Source organism: Phyllostomus discolor, chromosome 10, assembly GCF_004126475.2.
Source record: "Phyllostomus discolor isolate MPI-MPIP mPhyDis1 chromosome 10, mPhyDis1.pri.v3, whole genome shotgun sequence".
In the NCBI taxonomy this organism is placed as follows: Eukaryota; Metazoa; Chordata; class Mammalia; order Chiroptera; family Phyllostomidae; genus Phyllostomus; species Phyllostomus discolor.
This window is the reverse complement of record NC_040912.2, coordinates 30,631,777-30,655,566: the sequence shown is the minus strand read 5'-3', so window position 1 is coordinate 30,655,566 and position 23,790 is coordinate 30,631,777. Positions and strand designations below refer to the sequence as shown.

At 37.7% G+C, this 23,790-nt stretch overlaps 1 protein-coding gene across 1 annotated transcript in view; it reads right to left on the bottom strand.

The window, feature by feature from the left end:
- Nucleotides 1-1,352: 1,352 nt before the first annotated feature.
- The window catches only part of FAM133B (family with sequence similarity 133 member B), a 29,049-nt gene continuing 6,611 nt past the window's right edge, over nt 1,353-23,790 (bottom strand). The window contains exons 2-11 of the mRNA XM_028525546.2: nt 21,198-21,295; nt 19,350-19,428; nt 15,857-15,931; nt 15,683-15,715; nt 15,192-15,254; nt 14,651-14,743; nt 13,267-13,317; nt 9,420-9,512; nt 7,614-7,661; nt 1,353-4,444 (exon numbers count right to left, since the gene is read on the bottom strand). Of these exons, the coding sequence (XP_028381347.1) occupies nt 4,358-4,444; nt 7,614-7,661; nt 9,420-9,512; nt 13,267-13,317; nt 14,651-14,743; nt 15,192-15,254; nt 15,683-15,715; nt 15,857-15,931; nt 19,350-19,428; nt 21,198-21,295 (720 nt within the window). The 3' untranslated portion in view covers nt 1,353-4,357. The remainder of the gene's footprint in view (nt 4,445-7,613; nt 7,662-9,419; nt 9,513-13,266; nt 13,318-14,650; nt 14,744-15,191; nt 15,255-15,682; nt 15,716-15,856; nt 15,932-19,349; nt 19,429-21,197; nt 21,296-23,790) is intronic.

Genomic DNA, 23,790 nt, shown 5'->3' with positions numbered 1-23,790 from the left:
CAAAGCACGTGAAAGACTGGGTCAATTCCCAATCTATCAATTGAAACTGACATTAGACTGACAAGATTAAGTTTCACCTGGAAGAAAGAATTCTGGCCAGGAATTCTCAAACTTTATTGTCTACAATACATAGAACAATCCGGTGCCTGGCTCTGATTCAGAGATGTTTAAATATAGTTCGCGGTGCCCAGGAAGCAGCATTTTCTTTTTCCTTCTGTCTTTTTTTTTAGAGAGGAGAGGAGGGAGGGAAGAGGAGAGGAGGGAGGGAGGAAGAGAGGGAGAGAACACTGATGCGCCCTGACTGGGCACCCCAACCGGGCGCAGGGAGGTCCTTAGACAGGCGGGACCCATCCTAACCAGGCAGGGCTCACGAGAGAAAGTGGAAGAGCCCAATAATGAGGCTGTGAAAGTGGCTGACATAAAACTAATTTTCTCAAACCCTGAAAACATTCTCAGAATTGTAAGTCAGGATTTGTGGTCATGCCTGAGAAAAAACATTCACAAGATTACTTTTTAAGGTGAAGGCAAGGAATCCCCCCCCACAATCTGTTACGCTAGACTAGTTTTAATAAACACTTGCCATGTTTAGAGCACCATGCTATTTCAACTTCTATAGTGTCTTAGGTTACGTATCTCTACCAATCCCCTGAAGTAGAGCAACCTGCTTACATGGGTTTTGTGCCAGAGAACTGTCAAAGTAAACCTTTGTACTTTGAAATCTTACTAAATTTCAGATTATAATAATCAGTCCTTGGTTAGCAGATAATCCTTTAGCACTTACGTCATGTAAATTCTCAAGCTTCTCTTCCCACATACACAAATATATTTTAGGACACCTGATAATTATTTTCAGCATAAGTGCAGTGATGTAATTGTTCACTTGCTATCTTATTTTTTACAGTGACCAAGATATTACAGAGGAAAGAGAGGAACTCCATTTTGAAAGTTACAAAGCATTTGTTAACGCCCCACTAGTATGTCTACTAAGTTCCTATTGGAATAAAGACGCTCAGGCAGTGCTGGATGTCTGCTCAGTACTTACAGCTCTTGACGGTTTTGCTGAGGGACTCCACCAGCTTCCTCAGCTGGTTCATGGTGAATGTGGCTTCGACACACTGCAGACTTGTCAGATAGCCTAGCTCCAAGCCTGGGCAGCCTGGGACCCCACCGATTCCACAGTTCACTATACCACGCCCGACAGTGTCGCCATGGCAACATTCCAGCAACCAAACACAGAAGGTTCTCAAGTCATTGGAAACACATGCAGTGACTGTTACCACTCAGTACTGACATGCGATTTCATTAATGTTAGCGTGATCTGAAAAACTACAGCAAGTCAAACATTGCTTTTCTTTGGGTCTAAACACCAGTTAAAGTGGTACTTAATGTTGTCATTTGTATTTCCTCAGCATAAATTCTACAGTTGAAAATATTTCCCTCCTATTTGAACACAAAACTAAATAAGATTATAAAGGCCTTAATCTTTTGGTTGAAATAAAATAATTTCCCAGACCATACAATTTCCTTCAAAGGCTATAACCTCATTTGAAAGTTCAAACCAAGTACCTTCTCATGATATCCAAGCAGAGGCTTCAATCTGGGCGTCTCTAGAGAAACGCTAAACCCCGCTTTCATTCCTCCAACTTGTATCTGACTAACTAGTGGGAAAACATGTAACTATGCCAAAGGTGGCCAAAAAACTACGGTTTTAAGTCCTGTCCATTTCCGAATCCTAGCAGAGAGAACAAGTAGTTTCTGGTGTGTCTGCTGGTCTTCACTGTGGTAAGGCAAAAACCTATAATGTACTAACATAACATAATTTTTAGGAATTAGGGCACTAAATTTTTAGTAAGTTTTTAATGAAATATAAAATTTTAAAATAAGGCAAATACAACTGGGGAACAAAAAGCTTTCTTAAGACTTTTTTATAGATTTTAAGTTCAAAACTGGTAATTTTTAAAAAGTGAAACCTGTCACCTAAGTCTGAAGAATAACTGTTCTCAGTCTCTCTGAGATTAGTCTACTATTCTCCAGAGCAACAGGTTTTTAAAGCACAGCTTGACTAATAGAGTATGAACCCATATTCTTGATAAAATAACTTCAGGACACTCTTACGAATTTAAAACACCTAAATATATTAAGGACAACCAAATAAATCCAAAACAACCAGAAAGAGGTAGCATTGCTATAAATTCAATTTTTTTTTATCTAGACATTCATCAATTTTGTTGCAGTTACCCTGGCACAATTACCCAAATAACATGTCCTGTGTTGAAAAGGGGTGATCTGGTGGAGGGGGGAAGTCAGAGATGTTGACCTGCATATAACATCACCAGTCAAGTTTTCTTTCCACAACTTATTAGGAGAATGTTAAGGTTACCATAAGAGAAACAATGAGAAGGGTTATCTCCCAGATAGTCAATGGTCTGGAAAGAGTATAATTTTCTTGCCAAATCTCTTTCTTCCCCAGTCTATAAAACAAGCAGTTGCTGTTAGTGGAACACAATCATCGTGTACTGGGCCAGTCTGCAAAGGTACACTTTTATGTTCACAGAAAAAATGATCAACAAATAAACTGATAAACTTCATCTTTTAGCATCTGCACGAACAATTCTGAGAAACTTCCTTCTGGATGCAAAATGTCCCTCAAACTTACTGTGTACTCAAGAACATATAGATATCTTTTATTAGGTAAGAGTAGGAAGCTCTAAGCATAAAATTTAAGGAAAGTAACCAAGAAATGTGTTATTTTTACAGCTAAAACTTGAAGACATGTCTTATCCTCCTACCACTTAACACCTAGTAGTGTTTCTTAATCATTGTAACTTTACTTGTGACTCAAAGGGAGCTGATAAGAACTTGGCTATTTTTAAGTAAAATAGCTATTTATTTAGCCTCTTGTCATGCCAAAATGTTTTGTGCATATAACACTATAATTATCACGCAGGCAAAATTATACATCAAATTATATTTTGTTACCTGATTATATAAAAATGTAAAGTGAAATTGATTTATCAATCCCTTTTAACTAGTAAACAATTCAGCAGGAGATATGAGGCACAAAATCTTAGTAAAATGACACAGAAAGAGCAATAATGTAATTCTCAATTAAGTTTAACTTGTCATAATTTTTTTATGAATATACAAAGACAAACTTTTAAAATGTTATACTTACTAAGATTCTGGCAAGAGCTTTATGTAACAAGACACAGCATAACAGACTTGCCATTCAACTTGTATATGGTAAATCTCAGCTTCAATATGAAGCTGTTACAAACAAAACAAAACAAAACAAAACAAAACCAAAAACCTGCTTCTCACATGCTAAATATCTTGGCAAGAACGCCATTAAATGCAGTAAGGAATTTAAGATAGCAAGAATAAAAAGTTAATAAAAGCTAAACATTACAGCCTAAACAAAATTCATACAAAAAATAACTATCACTGGTTACATAAAATTTTCCTGACTGGTTAAAACTTAACAGTATAAAACATGCATCTTAGAATCTTTAGCTATCAAGTTCAAAAAGTACCAGTGTCTATTTGAAATGACTCCTCTCCAAAGCCAAAGTATAGTCAAAATTAATTCAAATGTTATAACACATTCTAATACTAACAATCATTCAGTATTATCGAAGTGGAGGTACATCCCAGAGCTTCCAGGGCTTTCTCGAGCTGCAAAAGGCCGTTTCTCTGGTTCACTCAAAGCAGCATACGGCAGAGTCCAAGGATGTTACTAACCTCAGTGAAGCGCAGGACTGCCATACCCAGCTCTGACCTCCCCATGAAGCATGGCTACTGTGTCCACAAAAATAGGATGTATGAGGATAAAAGGCACACTATTCTGCTAAAGAAAATAGCAAACCACCCCAACCCTTGAAAGTTCCTTCCCCAGGTAAATAATAAAAGTATACAAGGGGGAAAAATTAAAATACACTTATCTACAGAGTAAGGATACTGAAATATCAATGCAATCCCTACTTCAAAAATGTTAGAGTCATCTGGTCATTTCTGTGTACATCTTAATGATGTATCCAGACTCAAATTCTGTCAATTTATCATTTGATGCTTCTAGTCAAAAATATTAACTTTATTCCCAAATAACAACCACTAGTATGACTGCAGTGTATTATCTCCCAAAGTTACTAAGCAGTGGAAGAGAAAAAGACAGATGTTCAGGCAGCAGGCAACTATTATGGCCCTTTCACACAGCGGCATTCTGAGTGGCTACTGAACAGTCCAGGAATAATTCTAGAAACAACAATATTCATGCACTTTAGTAAATATGTCATTATTTTCACAGTTGAGATCTCCTCAGACATTGCACTTTATAAGGGAATCCTGATTTTTTCTAACGTCATGGTGAGTCAGGACTCGAACTAGCAGCCTTCTTTTTCTTTTTCTTACTGTGTTTCTTATGCTTCTTTTTCTTTTTTGTTTTTTCCTGTAAAGACAGTCCTATGTTAGACATTTCTACATGAAAATATGCAAATTAGAAACAACCCGTTTACTAAGGTACTTCTGAGCTACTACACAGTTATTTCAAACAATCCACACAACCAAGTAAGCTTACTCAAGACATTTCTTGAAAAGCATCGATAATCAGTATCATGAAGATGAACAGTGCTTATCAACTTTCAAAATAAGGAAAAGCTTTAAGTCATTATCATATTAACATAGCTGTTAACTAAATTTCGTGTAGAAAATAAATTCAATTGAATCATGGTATCAATTCTTATTTTTCATTTATTTAATTTCTAAAGGTAAAATAGTTGTAGGTACTGCCAAGGAATCCCCATACCACAGCAAAACAGTGATTTTTGCAAAGTGATGGTTTTCAGAGGACATATATGAAATCTGCTATTTTTAAGCAAACAGAAACACAGATATTATGTACTGCTTAGACTGGGAGCACTTAGGTTAACAACTGACTGGCACGAAATACTGATGTGTAGTTGGAAAGTCTTCTTTGGCTTAGTAAGACAAACACTTGACTGTCAGAGGAAAATGACATGGAAGCCTAATAAAAGTCATCCAACTGTCACTGGGTAAGGGGAGCCAGAATCTTACTGATCTCTGAATTTTGGGAGTGTTTCAGACACAGAAAAGAAGGCTGAATTTTTAGAACAGATACTTGGAAAGGTGGTATCAAATGATGTTGTTGATGTTCAGGAGAAGAAAATAAAAGGCAAGAAAGAAGACGTAAGGGTAGTAAAAGCAAAGTTTCCTATCCCTTTCTTTATCTATTAGAACTTTCTACAGTCCTCCCTCCTCTCCCAAAGGTCTCTGCCACTTTGTGGCTCTCAGGGGTCATCATTCTTTTCACTACAAGCCCAGTCCAAACTCTTGTATTTGGGCTTTTAAAAGTAAGTTTTGCATTTAGATTACATTTCGAAGGACAGTTGACCACTCTCTAAAATACTTTTCTTTTTGTTTTCCATGATAACCTCACTCCACTGCTCTTCTTCTATCACAACGAGCTCTTCATTTTCTTCGCTGGTTCTTCCTCTGCTCAACTTTTCAGGGCCTCCTTCCCTTCTCTTGCACATGATCTCTCAGTCACACACTTTAAATGCTACTTACAAACCAAATCTTTATATCCAGTTCACTCTGAGCACGAGACTGCAAGTGCCTCATTATTGCCCCCACCTGGCTAATATGCATACCCCAAGTTACCATAAAAATGTTTAATTTCTCTCTCCAAATCATCTTGTACCCATCTTAGTAAATGGCATCACTAATCTGTCATTTTACTTTAGCCAAGGAATCTAAGCTATCTTTGCCTCTACCCTTTGCTTTAACTCTATTCTTCACATCCAAAGCACCAAGTAAGTCCTACCACTTAAGTCCAGAACACATCTCAAGTCCATCATGTCGATCCCTCTCCATGATTACCACTGTAATAACAACACAGTCCTCACCTCTGTCCATTCAGCTCCTCTGCCAAAGCATTTTTTAAAAAAGTAAAGTTGAGCCCTGGCTCATGTGGCTCAGTGGATTGAGCGCCGGCCTGCAAACCAAAGGGTCACCAGTGTGATTCCCAGTTAGGGCATGTGACTGGTTCCAGGCCAGGTCCCCAGTAGGGGGCACACAAGAGGCAACCACACACTGATGTTTCTCTCCCTCTTTCTCCTTCCCTTATCCTCTCTCTAAAAAAAAATAAATATTAAAAAAATAATAAATAAAATGAAAAAGTAAAGTTGATTCAGGTCACTTCTTTGCTCAAAACCCTCAAAACAGCATCCCATTACATTCTGATTAAAACCCAAACACTCTTGCGGGATATGAGCCCCACTTACTTCCCAGCCTCACTGGGCACTACTCCTCTTTGTCTACCATGTAAAAGCCCAGCTTCACTTCTTCCAGGTCCTCAAACTCCTTCCTGTATATGTCCTCAGCTCTTCTCTGCCTAGATATTTTTCCTTTGATCTTCACATGGCTGACTCTTTCTTATAAATCAAATTTCAGGTTAATTTTACTTCCTCACAGAGGCTTTCCCTCACTGAAGTCACTCTCTCATGTATCACCCTCTTTTCTTGTACTCTATTATAAACAGCTGTTTCAACACCTGGCACAGTGCCTGCACAGAGCTTAATAAATGTATGCCAGTTAAATGCATGGAACAGGGAGTATGTGAATACAAATCAGAATTACCCAAAGTGTTAACCTTTATCTTAATTAATTAATCAATCTGAGCCAAAGACCAAAGCAGTCTTTATTCAAATTATTTTTTCCATTCAAAAGTCTTTTAAGTGTCACCTTGGACTCAAAGACATATAAAATGTTAATTCTGAATCAAATCATACATTACCAAGTGAACCTTCTTATCAGAGAAGGACCCTCATTTTAAGACCTAGGAAAATTATGGGAATTACCCTCAAATCTACAAATAATGTGGTTCTCATTTTTATTTTACCTCTCCCTAAGAAAATGAATTTAAAGGCCAAAGTCCATACTTATACTGAGTACTCCTAAGTTACTCTGCTGATATGATCCACATTACTCTTTGATAATCTGTATTCATTTTCTCTAGGATGGTCTGCTTCTTATTTAAATACCACTTCCATTTCCCTTTTCTTCCTCTTCCTTTGGTCTCCTTTCCTATTTCTCAATCTGCATAATAGCAGAGCTGGCTTTAGAAATGATCGAAAGAACAATCTTTATTAGTGAAATCATTTATGTTGTCACATTCTGGCTTACTATTGGCTTATTATTCTCTAAACACAAGAATAAGGATTGTGTTTAGAGAGGCTTTTTCTGTTAATATCAGGTTTGGCTGATCTGGAAGTAACTACTATTGAAGACAGAGGGAATCATCATACTTTAATATCATCTTTCATATTATTACACCTTCAGAAAATCAAACAAAAGCTTGAGCTTATATTTCTGACAGTAAAATACTGAAATGGAAACAGACCATATTTGCAACCAGGGTATTCTTCCTTTTTCCTGAGCCAATTCAATTTTTTCCAACCCATTAAGTGAAGCTGCCAAACACCATCATAAGTATTTACTTGGTCCTAGTAAATGCAATCATGCTTTCTTTACCCATGACTCATTTTACATTAAATAAAAACAGCTATACTGTTGTCATGTAAAAATGTGATACTTGCTGTTGCTTTGTCTCTGTCTTCACTGCTTTTCTTCTTTTTTGCGCGTACCTAAAAAAAAGTTTAAGTGTTTGTGGAGAATGGAAGACAAACATGTAACTTGTACTTATGGCATTTCTTTTTCACTCCCTAATATATTTTGTATCTTTAAAGTTTATCTGTTGGAGGGGCTGGAACGGGAGTAGGGGGGAGAAAACTGTACTTGAACAATGATTGAAATAAAAAAAAAGAAAAAAAAAAAAAAGAAAATTAAAAAAAAAAATTTATCTGTAAAAACATTTCGACAACCAAATAACATTTTAAATGCCTTATTTACCTTAAACCTCTGTTATATCACAATGAGAATTAAATAAAATACATTTAAAGTAAAATACATCTAAATAAAATACTTTAAATCTCTAAAGGGCTTTTCTTATATTCCCTTTCAGCACCTAAGAAAAGCAGTGAGGTACAATGGATAAAAAACATGAGCTCTCAAACCAACCAACCAACCGTCCAACCAAGCTCTGAATCCTGCCTCTGCTACATGTCACTCTCAGTTTCATCACCTGTAACATGGCAGGGGCAGTGCCTGGAATGGAGTGGGTCCTTCCCTAACTCTGTGGTGTTCAATGAATAACTACTATACATACAGTGTACTCAGTATAATCCAACTGATTAAATCCAAAGTTGCTAAAGTTACTGTGTATTTAATGTTAACTCCAAATATAACATTATTATTTTTTGTTTTTCTTGTCATGGCAACACTGGAGCAGCTGTGTTGCACCCACACTTGGCCAGGCCAAGACAGAAGATGCTGCCACCCGCTGTCCAGGACAGCCCTGACATGGCTTCTGAGAAGCCCACCAGACAGTCACACCTATTTATAACAGAGAAGCTAAATTTACTGTACTATGAACACGAAGTCTTTTGTACAGGATTTTAAGATACACTCTCAAGAAATTACACATTGAAATATAATTTAATAAAAATCATGCATTGTTATTTTTATTTTTTCTATTTCTGTTAGGGGATAGTAATATAAAAATGTATAAGTTAAATATATATATAAGTATATATTTCTATAAAAACTACAAGTTCGTTTCAGGGGCATTACAAAATACTACTACAAAATGAAAGTAACAGGCCCTATTTTACAAATGAGGAAACCAATTCCAAGAAATACTTAAAAATGGTAACTTACAGACCTAAAACTAAGTAAAAATCGACTCTAATTCCAAGACAGTACAAAATCTAAGAGAGAGGTATCAGAGCTGAAAAGGACTCTATAGATGTCTCATCCTACTCCTTCACTGTACAGATAGAAAAAGTGAGATCACACTAGTATTCCTGCTCTTTCTCACCACCTCTCTACTCCCTAAAGAGCAGTTCCAAACAAAAACAAGGAAATGCTGGGTTTTAATACACAATACATCACACAGCATCTTTCATGTAGTCAAAATAGTAGTACAATAAAAAAATAGTCAAAGACTGCTAGGGGCTGGGCAGTCTAAGGGGACTGACTAGATGGTAACGAAAAAATCTAATAAAGGTAAAAAAATTTTAAGAAGACAAGGTTAGAAGAATAAAAATAATATACATATCTCAGATTGGAAAGGTATGTTGAGAATATGGCTAATTATCAAAAAAATAGTAATATAATTGTGATAAAGACAAGGCTTATTCTGAAATGGAATAACTTCCTTTTATTTTTCATAGTACATCATACTTCACAGTAAATCAAATACGTATGAAGTATCTTTTTCAATTAATATTAATAAATCAAATAACTGAACATTTTAAAGAAAATAGATTTGACCATATACATACCTCCTCAATATAATCTGATTCTGATAAGGACTCAGATGATAAAGGTTTATCTTCAGGATACATCTTTCTCTTTTTCCCAAGTCCTTTAATGTCCTATTTTAAAAAAATACACGTATCATGACTCAAAAAGATACAGTACTACACCATGCAAATTTTGTTTCCACGTTCTATCAACATTTGAACTTTTTTTTAGAGAAAGGGGAAGGGAGAGAAAAAGGGGGAGAAACACTGACGGGCTGCTCCTCACACACCCCTAACCAGGGACCCGACCTGCAACCCAGGCATGTGCCCTGATTGGGAACTGAACTGGTGACCTTTTGGTTTGTGGGCGTATGCCCAACCCACTGAGCCACACCAGTCAGGGCTTTATTAACAATTCTTAAAATTACCATAAAAATTATTCATTTTTTGCCCTGGCTGGTGTGGTTTGGTGGATTGAGTGTTGGCCTGTGAATCAAAGGGTCGCCGGTTCAATTCTCAGTCAGGGCACATACCTTGGTTTCAGGCCAGGTCCCCAGTAGGGGGCATTGTGAGAGGCAACCACACATTGATGTTTCTCTCCCTCTCTTTCTCCTTCCCTTCCCCTCTCTCTAAAAATAAATAAATAAAATCTTTAAAAAATCAATGAGTTCAAAAACCAAGCAATGGAAAAAAATCTTGGTAGTTGTACTACATCAAATGGAGAGTACTTTGAAGGTGGCTGAAGTACTACACATTTAAGAATAAATACATGTTTTATATATAAATTCCAGGTTTTGGGGGGTTCCCCCTCATACATGCTACAACTTGGATGAACCTTGAAAACATTATACTAAGTGGAAAAAAGCCAGACACAAAAGGTGACATACTGTAGGACTGCTTTTATATGATATATCCAGAATTATGCAACTCCATAGAGATAGAAAGGAGATTAGAGGGTACCTGGGGATGGGCAGAAGGGAGAATGGGAACTGATTACTTAACAGGTTGTTTTCAAAGGGATGATGAAAAAGCTTTGGAACTAGAGCAAGGTGGTTGTCAGCACTGTATATTCTTTTTTAATACATTTTACTGATTTTGCTATTACAGTTGTCCCATTTCCCCCTCTTCACTCCCCTCCACCCTGCACACCCTCTCCCACCCACATTCCCCCACTTTAGTTCATGTCCATGTATCATAAGTTCTTTAGCTTCTACATTTCCCATACTATTCTTGCCCTCCCCCATCTATTTTCTACCTACCATCTATGCTACTTATTCTCCATACCTTTTCCCCCTCTCTTCTCCTCCCACTCCCGTTGCTAACCCTCCATGTGATCTCCATTTCTGTGGTTCTGTTCCTGTTCTAGTTGTTTGCTTAGTTTTTGTTTTAGGTGTGGTTGTTAATAATTGTAAGTTTGCTGTCATTTTACTATCCATGTTTTTAATCTTCTTAGGTAAGTCCTTTTAACATTTCATATAATAAAGGCTAGGTGATGATAAACTCCTTTAACCTGACCTTATCTGAGAAGCACTTTATCTGCCCTTCCATTCTAAATGACAGCTTTGCTGGACAGAGTAATCTTGGATGTAGGTCCTTGCCTTTCATGACTTGGAATACTTCTTTCCAGGCCCTTCTTGCCTGTAAAGTCTCTTTTGAGAAGTCAGCTGACAGTCTGATGGGAACTCCTTTGTAGGTTACTATCTCCTTTTGTCTTGCTGCTTCTAGGATTCTCTCCTTCATTTTTATCTCTGCTAATATAATTATGATGTGCCTTGGTGTGTTCCTCCTTGGGTCCAACTTCTTTGGGACTCTCTGAGCTTCCTGGACTTCCTGGAAGTTTATTTCCTTTGCCAGACTGGGGAAGTTTCCTTTATTATTTGTTCAAATAACTTTTCCACTTGTTGCTCTTCCCCTTCTGGTACCCCTATAATTCGGATGTTGGAGTGTTTAAAGATGTCCTGGAGGTTCCTAAGCCTCTCCTCATTTTTTTGAATTCTTGCTTCTTCATTCTTTTGTTTGGTTGTTTCTTCCTTCTGGTCCACACCATTGATTTGAGTCCCAGTTTTCTTGCCATCACTATTAGTTCCCTGTGCATTTTCCTTCATTTCACTTAGTGTAGCCTTCATTTTTTCATCTAATTTGTGACCAAATTCAACCAATTCTGTGAGCATCCTGATCACCAGTGTTTTGAATTGTGCATTGATAGGTTGGCTATCTCTTCATCACTTAGTTATTTGCTATGGAGCTTTGATCTGTTCTTCCATTTGGGCCATGGGTTTTTTTGTTGTTTTTTTTCGTCTTGTCAAATGTCTGTTATGTATGAAGGATGGAGCCTTAGGTGTACACCAGGGCTAGTCAGCCCAGTGGCTGGGTTGTGACGCCATATGTAGGGGCAGGGTCCTAGAAGGAACAATGGCGCTTGCTTCTCTCTGTCGGATTTCAGTCCCTTTTGCTGCTTCTCCCAAGCAAACGGGGCCCCTCTGGTGCTGATTCCTGAGTGGGTGGGCTTGTGCACGTTCTAGGACCCACGGGTCCTAGGTCTCTCCAATGCACTCTCCTGTGAGGCTGGGAGTCTCTCCCTAAGCCTCAACCCCCACAGGTGTTTTCAATCAGTGTCCCGGGGCTCTATTTCCTGGCACTGGGACCCTGGTTTGCATGGTCTGTCCTGCTCCCCAGCCTCACCTGGTTTATCTGCTCGAGAATGTGGGACTGCGTGGTCACCCAGCCACCTTGTCTGCAGTGCCTCGCTTCACAATCGTTGCCTCGCTGGGTCTTCCTGTTGCCACCCTGTACCCGGGGTCTGCCAGCTGCTGCTTGCGTGCCAAAGGTCTGCCTGCTGTGGTCTTGTGCCCGGGATGCCTTAGGCACCCGATGCCACCAGTTTTTGTGCCGAGACCTCTCTCCGCCTGGCCTCCTGACTCCACCCCTCCTACCAGTCTGGAAGAATGTGTATATTTTAACTCCTTGGCTGTCCAACTTCCATACAGTTCAATTTTCTGTCACTTCTGGTTGTTATCTTGTTTCTAAATTGTTGCTGACCTTATTTTGGTTGTGGGAGGAGGCACAGTGTGTCTACCTATACCTCCATCTTGGCAGGAAGTCCAGATTATGTGAATTTCACCACCATTTTAAAAAATGGTGTGAAAATGTAGTAAAATATAGTGACACTAGTTTGTAGTTTTCTTTTAGTAATAATTGCTTTATTTTTAATAATTAGAATAAGATTTTAAAATGTAAATCAGAGACATGGGTAGACATAAATTTAGCACTAATTATAGTTGAATCACAAGATAAAATATCTACTAACAGCAGTAAAAGTTTTTTTTTCAAAATTTATCTATGGTATATTCAATTTGAACTGGAAGACCATGTTCTTTAATTAAAAGTACTTCCTTTTAAAATAATTTGAGGAAACAAAGGAAATGTTTGATCTCCATTACCTTGGATTTTTAATCTGAGATAATCCATTAAACTACAAAAATTCAAACTTTCTGTAGAAATACTCTTTTGATCTTTTATCTTCAATAATGAATCCAATCATTTCCTTAAATCAATACAAAATGCCATAAAAGCAAATAAATAATCTCAAGCTAAAAAGGAGAACACATTATTGTTTTTTAAAAAATATTTTATTTATTTTTAGAGAGAGGAAAAGGGAGGAAGAAAGAGGGAAAGAAGTATCAATGTGTGGTTGCCTCCCACTGGACACCTGGCCCACAACTCAGGAATGTGCCCTGACTGGGAATCGAACTGGTCACCCTTTGCTTCCCAGTCTGGTTCTCAACCTACTGAGCCACACCAGCCAGGGCACATTATTGTTTATTTCTTGAAGTAAATGAAATATTGTATGACAGACTATCTTAAGGCAATATAAAATTATAATTACCTTTTCTTTCTCAGTTGCATCCTTTGACTTCTTTTTCTTTTTCAGACTATCCTAAACAGATATATACATGTATCAACTTTAAATATGAAAGATACAGTATAACAGTATAACAAAAATACCAAAAAGGTTATTTGCTCTATGACTGAAAAAAGTTTACTTCAATACCAGAATTTGATTTTAAAAATATAGAAGAAATGTATGTTGTGTGTGTGTGTGTATATATTCATATATATATATACACATACTTGTAAGAAATGTAAGAAAATGAGGTTTCTTAGTTTATCTGGTTGTATGTCTAATCTATGTGCACCTGAAATGATACTGTCTATGATAACCACATGATCTATTTTAATGTGACTTTATGCCACCGCCTGTTTTTGCCTGTGGTGGTCATAAGTATTGGAATTACCTCTGGGCCTAGACATCTACCAATGTGATTTCTCTACTCTCCTTTTAAGGATGGGAGGTAAGAATTTTTGCTTAGCTATTAAACATCCCTGCACCTTTCACATCCATAAAGTGTGGTAACAAGTATCTACTGCATAGGGCTGCTGAGAGAATTGAGTTAATATGTCAAGTGCTTAGAACTGTGCATAACATGTAGTAGGCATTCAATAAATGTTAGCTATCAGAATCATTAGACTGGCTCTTCTGCTTTAAAAAACAATGAAAAAACTCAACATTTGCTGACTACTTCCTAGACACCAGGCATTCTGTCAGAAGAAATCTCATTAGGGCAGTAGATATCTGCCCCAAAACAATACAGTTGCTTTGTTCTCCTGAGACCCTAGGACATTTGTTTGTTCAACTGTGGTCCATGGACACCCCTGTGTAAGAATCACTGAGGACATGTGTTAAGAATGTAGACTCTTGAGCCTAATCACCTACTAAATCAGACTCTGAAAATGAGGCCCAAGAACCTTCACTTTTATTGTAACATGCATGTATTTCTTCTGATCACTTATGTTTGAGTGAATTGTGTCAGACAATTCTAGGTAGTACAGAACAGACTCAGGTATAGTAGAAAAGACACTGGACCAGCTAGTAAAAGACAGATTCAACCTCGAATTCTAATACTAGCTATATAAATTCAAGTAAGACTTTTTTCTCTGAACTATGACTTCTTTATGAAAATAGGAAACAAAAATGTCTGCCAGACTCATCATAAGGCTGTCATGGAAATGCTGAGAGAGAGAGATGCGTGGAAGTATTTGGAGAACAATTAAATGTCACATGTAAAGCATTAAGTGGCACAAAACATCATAGTGTATAAAAAACAGTATCTTATTTTTAAACAGAGAGCAATTTAAGATGGCAAAACTAAAAGAAAAACCTCATTACATGTTTTTGCTCTCCAAAATGTTGCTAATTCAAAAATTTTTACCTTACTGTCTGACTCGGTCTCTGACATGGAGCTTTCAGAAGATTTATGTGAACGGTTCTTCTTTTTCTTTTTCCTTTTCCCTTGTTTCTTATCCTACATAAAACATTTTTAGAAACATTTGCTTTCTTTTTCAAAAATATAATCACCGCATTTTTAAAATATATCTTTATCAATAAAGTTAATGAAAGGACCAGCTCATAAACATATGTTTCACTTCGTATTTTAAATGTAACATACCACTTTTCTGGTTTATTTAAAGAAAAAAAAAAAAAAGCCATGTTATTTGAGTCACACAACATTCCTAGCATCTAGTCAAAGAGAATTTTAGATTATTCAAATCCAATTCTTCTGATATTTTAAAAATGAACAAGACAAATTCTGAAATCTAAAAAATATATACACCAATACTTAACTATCTAGGTGTTTATTTGTATCAGTGCTCTCAGTTATAGAAAACTAAAAAAACCTAGAAGTAAACATTTTTAACTGGTGTTTCATAAAGAAATTACACGTTTCATGAATCATTATAGGCAAACCTTACCTCATCTTCAGAATCTGAAGAACTGCTGGAAGAATCAGAGCTTGATGAAGAAGAGGATGAATACTTGACCAAGCACAAAACAATTAAAGCTTGTGAGATGCAGGAATTTTTTTTCTTTTACTAGGTATCCCAAATACTTAACAAAAGCAATCTAGTGTCCTGAAACAAGTGCCATCTGTGCAAAGCTTAAGTATTAAAAGTCAACTGTCATATTTCCTCACCACCCCCACCTAAAATAAAAGGAAAAACAAAAGGCTCAACAAAGTAATGGCAATTCCCTTTCTAACAGCAACGCGGCAGTACCAGGTTGTAAAAGGAGGCTGGCACCCGTCTCTTATGTCAGCAATAGAACGTAAGCACCCAGTAGCTACCAAAGGACCAACAGGCTCTTTGACCCATCTAGGGTTAGCATACAAGCCATACAAATGATTCTTACTTTTTTGGTAGGCTCTTAATTTTAATATTTAGAAAAATGGAAAAGTTTTGCTCACCCTACCAGATTTCTTCTTTTCTTTTTTCTTTCTCTAAAAGCAAACAAACAGAAACAGGTACAAATCTAAGAAAGCTCATGTGAAATTTGAAATGTATACTAATAATAGCATAAAGCAGTATTATGAAAGCCAACTGTGAGATTAAGGAGAGCAATAAAGTACAAATAGTATTACCTGTCTTTTTTTAGATGAGCTTTCACTTCCACTTAATAATTTCTCCCTGTGTTTTTCTAATTCTTTCTTCCAGTTCTGCAAAAGGGTTATAAACACCATCAGAGGACATCTATCCCCTTCTAATACACCTAATATACAAGTGTAAGACAGCCACTGTTTCCTTCCCTCCAGCCTCTCACCCATCCCAGCCTCTAGATACAGAAGTTATTCCAAGTGCCAGAATCCTTTCCTCTCCACAAAGAGAACCTCTACCAGCTCTTCTCAGAGGGGATAATAAGGGATGGGAATTCTCCACTGTATATCCTATACATTGAGAGTAGGTATTATCATCAAAACTACAACGAAAATTTAGAACCGCCATCACTTAGGACCATTGGAAATTGAGTTCATTCAACTCCAACAAGTTTATTCAATTCTGACAACTACAGAATTAAAGAAACCACATCCATCCAGACTGGTAGGAGGGATGAAGAGACAGAATGGGCCAGTCCCACACACACGTGTGATGGGTAAAAATTTGAGAGAGAGATCTCGGGAGCGAGGAGTCTTGGCCCCACAGCAGGCCCCCCATCCCAGGGTTCCAGTGCCAGGAAAATAAGTCCCCATAACTTCCAGCTGCAAAAACCAGTGGGGACTGAGTCAATGGAAGGAACTTCTGGAGTCCCAAGCAGTTCTCCTTAAAGAAGTCACACATGAACTTACTCAGACTCATACCTCTGAGCTCCAGCACTGAGCTTCAGACAACCAGTAGCATACAAGGAGAAAGTGAAGTGTCTGGCATCAAGGCAAGAGCTGAGTAATGGCTTTCTCCCAGACAGAAAGTCAGGCAGAGGCCATTGTCCCTTCTCTGAACTGTCCCCACACAGAGCCGGCAGGCTAGTGCCATATCTGACTCCATCAACTTGGCTAACACTGTTTGTCCAGCCCTGGAGACCCCCTAAGACTCTATCCCACCCAATTTACAGGTTGATCCAAGATATGAATTGCTGGTCTTGGCTCATGCTTCACAACTTTCTAAATCCTATCAAACAAGGAACAGTTGGCCTCACTAAACTCCCAGCCCCCATACCTCTTGCTAAGGGGTCCTCAGTCTGGCACTAGCAGCAGCCAGCCTAGATTCATAGCTTGGCTTCACCTGGAATCTTCAGGTCCAACACAAGTAGCAGTCATCTCAGATTGCTTAATAGCTCATACAGGGTGGCCCTGGGCAGAACATAGGTGTGGGCTTCCCTTGCCCTGCACCACCCAGGAAACTCCAAAGCCTGTGTACCCCATGGGCAACTACAGACCATGTCAGACCACCATAACCCTACCCCTGCACAGCTGATCCTCCATGGAGGGCGGAGGTTGGTGGTAAGTTCTCACGGCCAGTCCTTGTAACTGACTGGCCTGGATAAATCCCTCCCATTGACCCGCCAACAGCAATTAAAGCTCAACTGTAAGAGGAGGGTGTACTCAGCCCGCACGAAGGGCGCCCTCAAGTACCCAGCTTGGGTGATAGGTGAGGCTGTGCCACTGGACCCTACAGGACACCTACTATATTAGGCCACACTATTAAGACAGGGAGCCATAGCAGCTGTAGCTAATATATAGAAACAACCACAGGGAGGCTGCCAAAATGAAGAGACAAACATGGCCCACATGAAAAAATAGATCAGAACTTCAGAAAAAGAACTAAACAAAACGGGAGACAGGCAATCTATCAGATACAGAGTTCAAAACACTGGTTATAAGGATGTTCAAGGAACTTAGTGAGGACCTCAACAGCATAAAAAAGATTTAATCAGAAACAAAAGATAAGCTAATTGAAATAAAGAACAATTTACAGGCATACAACAGAAGAATGGATGAAGCTGAGAAACAAATCAATGATTTGGAACATAAGGGAACAAAAAACAACCAATCAGAACAACAAGAAGAAAAGGGAATCCACCAAAATGAGGATAGTGTAAACAGCTTCTGGAACAACTTCAAATGTTCCAACATTTGTATCATAGGGGTGCCAGAAGAAGAGGAAGAGCAAAATATTGGAAATTTATTTGAAAAAATCAATGAAAGAAAACTTTCCTAATTTGGTGAAGGGAATAGACATGCAAGTCCAGGAAGCACAGACACTCCCAAACAGGATGGATGCAAAGAGGCCTACTCCAAGATACATCATAATTATAATGCCAAAGGTTAAAGATAAAAGAGAATCTTAAGAGTAGCAAGAAAAAAGCAGTTAGTTACATATAGGGGAAATCCCACAGACTGTCAGTGGATTTCTCAAAAGAGACTGCAGGCCTGAAGGGATTGCCAAGAAATATTCAAGGTCATGAAAAGCAGGGACCTACAGCCAAGACTGCTCTGTCCAGCAAAGATATCATTTAGAATCAAAGGGCAGATAAAGAGCTTCCCAGACAAGGAAAAACTAAAGGAGTTCGTCACCACCAAACCATTATTATATGAAATGTTAAGAAATAGAAGATCAAAACTATTAATGCAAAAAATACATTATCAACAATTGAATCTAAAAAAACCAAGTAAGCAAACGAAAACACAGACAGAATCATGGATATGGAGAGCATTTTGATGGCTGCCAGAAGGGAGGAGTGTGTGGGGGAATACGTGAGGAGGTGAGGGGATTAAGAAGTACAAATACGTAGTTACAGAACTGCCATGGGGATGTAAAGTACAGTACAGGAAATGGAGTAGCCAAAAAACTTATACGCATGACCCACAGACACGAACAATGGTGAGGGGATTGCCTGAGGTAGTGCAGAGTGCTGGGTAGAGGGGAGCAAAGGGGGAAAGCTGGGACAACTGTAATAGCATAATCAATAGAATATAATTTTTTAAAAGATTTTATTTATTTTTAGAGAGGGGAAGGGAGAGAAAAAGTGAGGGAGAGAAACATCAATGTGTGGTTGCCTCTGGAGAGTCCCCTACTGAGGACCTGGCCTACAACCCAGGTGTGTGCCCTGTCTGGGAATTAAACCCGTGGCCCTATGGTTCACAGGCTGGTGTTCAATGCACTGAGCCACACTAGCCAGGGCCAAAATAGAATTTTTGTAAAAAGAGAGTAGGTATTACTACTGAGGCTGAGGAATTTTTTCTAACAAAGAATGGTTAGATTCCTTTTCCAAACAGTGTAAGTTAAATTAATCTATATTGTGGCTGAAATATTACATATATGTTCATAATCAGAAACAAGCAAATATCACCATGGACATCTCAGGGTAAAATGGTGGCATGGTGATGAGGGTGAGAAGGTAAAGAACCTAACATTTAGAAAACTTCCAGATGATTCAAATTATTGTGAGATGATTTTTCTCTATTAAAATAATCATATATTTACATACAAACCTGTACTCAATAAAACAAAAACACCTATAATATATGGAGCCCCTTCAACCTGAAGAGCTAGACTCAAACCTTGGTTTACTAAACAGTTATTTAATTCTTCTTATAATAAATATTAGTCTATTTTTTCAAAAAGGTACTATTTACAAACCTCATTCATTTTTTCTTCAAATTCAGCCAACGCCTTGGAGCCTTTCTTTTTCTTTTCCAGTTGTTCTTTCACTTCTTCCCTTAAAAAGTAAAATGTAAAAAATGTTTTCAAGCAATTCAAATTAGAGATGGATGCTTACAAACAATACAATAAAATTTCATAAACAAACTGTTCTCAATATTTTAGTAAACCTCCATTCCAGTGTTGATGTATTTCAAATTTGTGTCTGTATCTTTGTGAATCAATTATCATAGTAAAGCCTACCAGATAACACCAATCACTCCTTTTCTACACATGGATTATAAAAGATAATACAGGAAACATTTGAGCACTTACATGCTATACACACTGTTTTAAATACATCTTCCTTTAACCCTCACCACAATCCTTTGAGAAAAAGTATTACTATTTTATAGATAAAAGCTACAATTTGGGGAAAGTAAGAAATCTGCCTAATATCACAAAGCTTTAGTAACAGAAGTGTATTTGCTTGAACTACTGTATTCTATTACTAAATCACCCGTCTTGTAATGTATCTCACCCATGTGCAAAAAGAGAACACAGCACACCTGACTGACTGCTTATTCTTAGGAAGGACTACCTACAAGATTAGCCCTGGCTGTTTCAGGGAACTTGGAATTTAGGCGAGTCCTTACCAATCTCTGATAAGAGTGGTTCACTGTGCCTGTTGATACAAACATTGTATTTTAGGTCGAACATTTACATTCCTTCTGAGAGTCTGGAATTTTGGCACCTAATAGGCAGAGGCTGGTCAGTACCAAGTGAAAACCCTGGGCACAGACTCTCTATGAATTCCCCTGGTTGGCAACATCTCACGTATGTTATCACAACTCATGCTAAGGGAATTAAACGTGTCCTGTGTGACTGCACAGGAGAGGAGGCCTTGGAAGCCTGCACCCAGTCTCCCTGAGACTTCATCCATGCATATTTTCCCTCTGTTGACTGTGGCTGGTGTCCTGTCACCGTAATAAATCTCACCCATGAGTACAACTATCTATGAGACCTAGCAAGTTACTTAACCTGAGAGTTTTCTTGAGGACCGCTGACACACATGTAATATACTTACTTGAGCTCATCCCCTTTAAAGTTCATTCCTTCTCCTCAGTTTTAAAGACAAAATATACTTTGTTTTGGAATAACTTATTTTATGGTATTATGCTGCAACAGTTAACAACAGCACTCATGAACGGTGTCAGAGGTGGACATGCTTACTTCCTATTTAAGTCAAAGGACTGTGTTATATGTAAGCACAACTTTCAACTGGAATTGTCCAGCTTTCCGAGGCACTTAGAAGGAGTCTGAAACTCAACTCTGAAGCTTGTTATACGTTACGTCGGAGCATGACATTTAATAGTAAGAGAGTAAGGTCAGTGCTATGGCAGCACCACTCAACAAGGGCCAAAAACATCAATTTAAAACAAAAATCTAACAACAGGAAATTCTAACATTGAAAGCCAGCAGATAAAGCAAGATATAAGACCTAACATTATCCTTCCTAACACCTAGTTACACCTCAACAAAGGATGTGATTACTCAAATCTGCCCTTTTAAAACAGAACACTGCAAGGCTAAGTTCATTTTTAGGGGATAAAGAAGAGATTGGTATGAAAGGATATCTGGTGGTGCGTTAGCTATCTTGGGTGTTGGGTTCTCAAATGTTTGCTTTACACCCGTGCATGTGTTTCATGCATTCAAAAAAAGCACATATCAAATATTACTTCAAAAATTACATATCTGGCATATGCCTGGCAATCAATAAAAGTTGCAATAGTAACCTTTTAAATATTTATAAAAACTTTATAAATAGGTAAATTCTTTCACAAATACCAGGTAGGCCTTGGTCGATTCAGATAATCTTGGATCGTTGGCCCTGAAGACTGGACTGGACCCCTTGATCTGGCCATTGCTATTGGGTTCATATACGCCTTTAGGAAAGAACAGAAATGTACTCCATTAAAATAACCACTAGAAAGGCAAAAGCTCACTTACTTATCAAATAATTTTAATGAAGTAAGTGCATATTGTCTCCACATAAGCATGAACAATCTGGCTAACCAAATTTCCATTAGAAAAAATAAATTTAATGTTCATTTAAAAAAAAGATTTTTATTCATTTATTTATTTTAGACAGAAGGGAAGGAAGGGAGAGAGGGAAACATCAGTGTGTGGTTGCCTCTCGTGTGCCCCCTACTGGGGACCTGACCTAGTTCACAACCCAGCCACGTGCCCTGACTGGGAATCACACCCGTGACCCTTTGGTTTTTAGGTTGGCGCTCAATCCACTGAGCCATTCCAGCCAGGGTTCATTACTAAGCCTCACAAGTCTGGAAGATGAGTAATATCATGCTTTCATGAAATATGTGCTTTTACAAGAGATTTGATGAAAATAATAATGACACATTTTTCTTACTACAAGAGGGCTTTATATTGCCATCTAAATCCCAATAACCCTGTGAGTATGATGACACTGCTCTCCAGCAAATGAAACTCAGTTCCAAAGAAGGTAAAGTGGATCTAACTCCAAGTCCATTGCTTATTCTACTATATATTCTATCTCAGGAAGTACTGTGCCATATGAAATACAATTTTATTCACTAACTGTCAACATCAAAATTACATTATGCACAGGAAGCAAAGGAAAAAATAGGATGTCTTCAAAACTGATGCACACATCAATGTGCACTGAAGTGAAAACACTATGCACACAATGGGAGGAATATTTACATATATCTGATAAGAGACTAATATCCCAAATGAATAAAGAAATCTTACAACTCAATAACAAAAAACCCAAACAATCCAATTCAAAAACACACAAAAGACTTGAACAGATATTTCTCCAAAGAAGATACACAAATGTCCAAGAAACACATGAAAAGATGTTCAACATCACTAGTCATTAGGGAAATATAAATCAAAACTACAGTATGTCACTTCACACCCATTAGGGTGGCTATTATCAAAAAAGCAGAAAATGACAAGCGTTGTCAAGGATATAGAGAAAAATGGAACCCTTTCAAATTGCTGGTGGGAATTTAAAATGGTACAGCTGTTGTGGAAAAGTTTGGTGGTTCCTCAGAAATTAAACACAGAATTACCATATGGCCCAGAAACTTCACCTCTAAATGGAACTGAAAAAGAATTGAAAGGGGCGCAAACATACTTGTAAACCACGTGCACGGCAGCATTATTCACAATAGCCAAAAGGTAGAAGCAACTCAAATGTCCATCTACAGAGGAATGGATAAATAACATGTGGTATATATGAGAGTACATACAATGGGATATTATCCAGCCTTACATAGGAATGTAATTGCTACACACTACAGCACAGATAAACCCTAACAACATGCTAAGTGAAATGAGGCAGACACAAAAGGACAAATATTGCATGATTCCACTCATATGAAATACCTAGAATAAGAAAAATCAGAGAGACAGAAAGTAAATAGACATTACCATGAATTGGGGCAGTGAGGTGATTAGGAGTTACTGTTTAAAAGGTACAAAGCTTCTTGTTTGGGATGATGAAAAAGTTCTGAAAATGGCCCTGGCTGGGTGGCTCAACTGGTTGGAGTGTCACCCCTGCCCACTAAAAGGATGTGGTCAGATTCCCAGTCAAGGCACACGCCTAGCTTGAGGGTTTGATCCCCAATTGTGGTGCGTACAGGAGGCAAAAGATCAATGTTTCTCTCTCTCTCCCATCCTCTCTCTCTAAAATCAATAAACATATCCTTGGGTGAGGACGAAAAAAAAATTCTGGAAATGGATATTGGTGATAGGTGTACAACACTGTGAAAATACTTAATGCTGTTGAACTATACACCTAAAAATGTTGAAAACAGTGAACTTTATTTTATTTGTATTTTAGATCAATAAAAAATCTACAAAAGAAATAAATTATGCTCTGTATACTGCACTCACTATTGCAGAACACATTTTTAGACACATTTTTCACAGACATTGAGATAATATAAGGCAAGTTTGCTAATTACATTGTTTAGCAAAGAGATGTTTTATTAAAATTGACTTTGTTCTAGATATAAAACCTGTTATTAATTTGGTCTCAACCTCTTGGTTCTTATATTCAGTTTTCCAAATTTAATTCAAGTCAACAAAACTCTTCTATTTTTAAATAAAAAGAATTGTGGTTGAAAATGACTATTTTCAAGGTTGATTTTAAGGCCTTAAGCCTAATACTTACCATCCCAAAAGAAGCTAAAGGAGAAAACATATTTGTTGCATTTACTTAACAAAATTTGTAAAAATGAGTAACATTTTCCACCTTCATAACAAATATTAGTTATGTATTTCTAGGTTTCTCTGCCAGAGTAAACAGCATAAAACCACTATAAACAACACACTAGGAACTGTTTTCATTCGACTGGACTCCACCTGATCACTTGGATGAAAAAGTTAA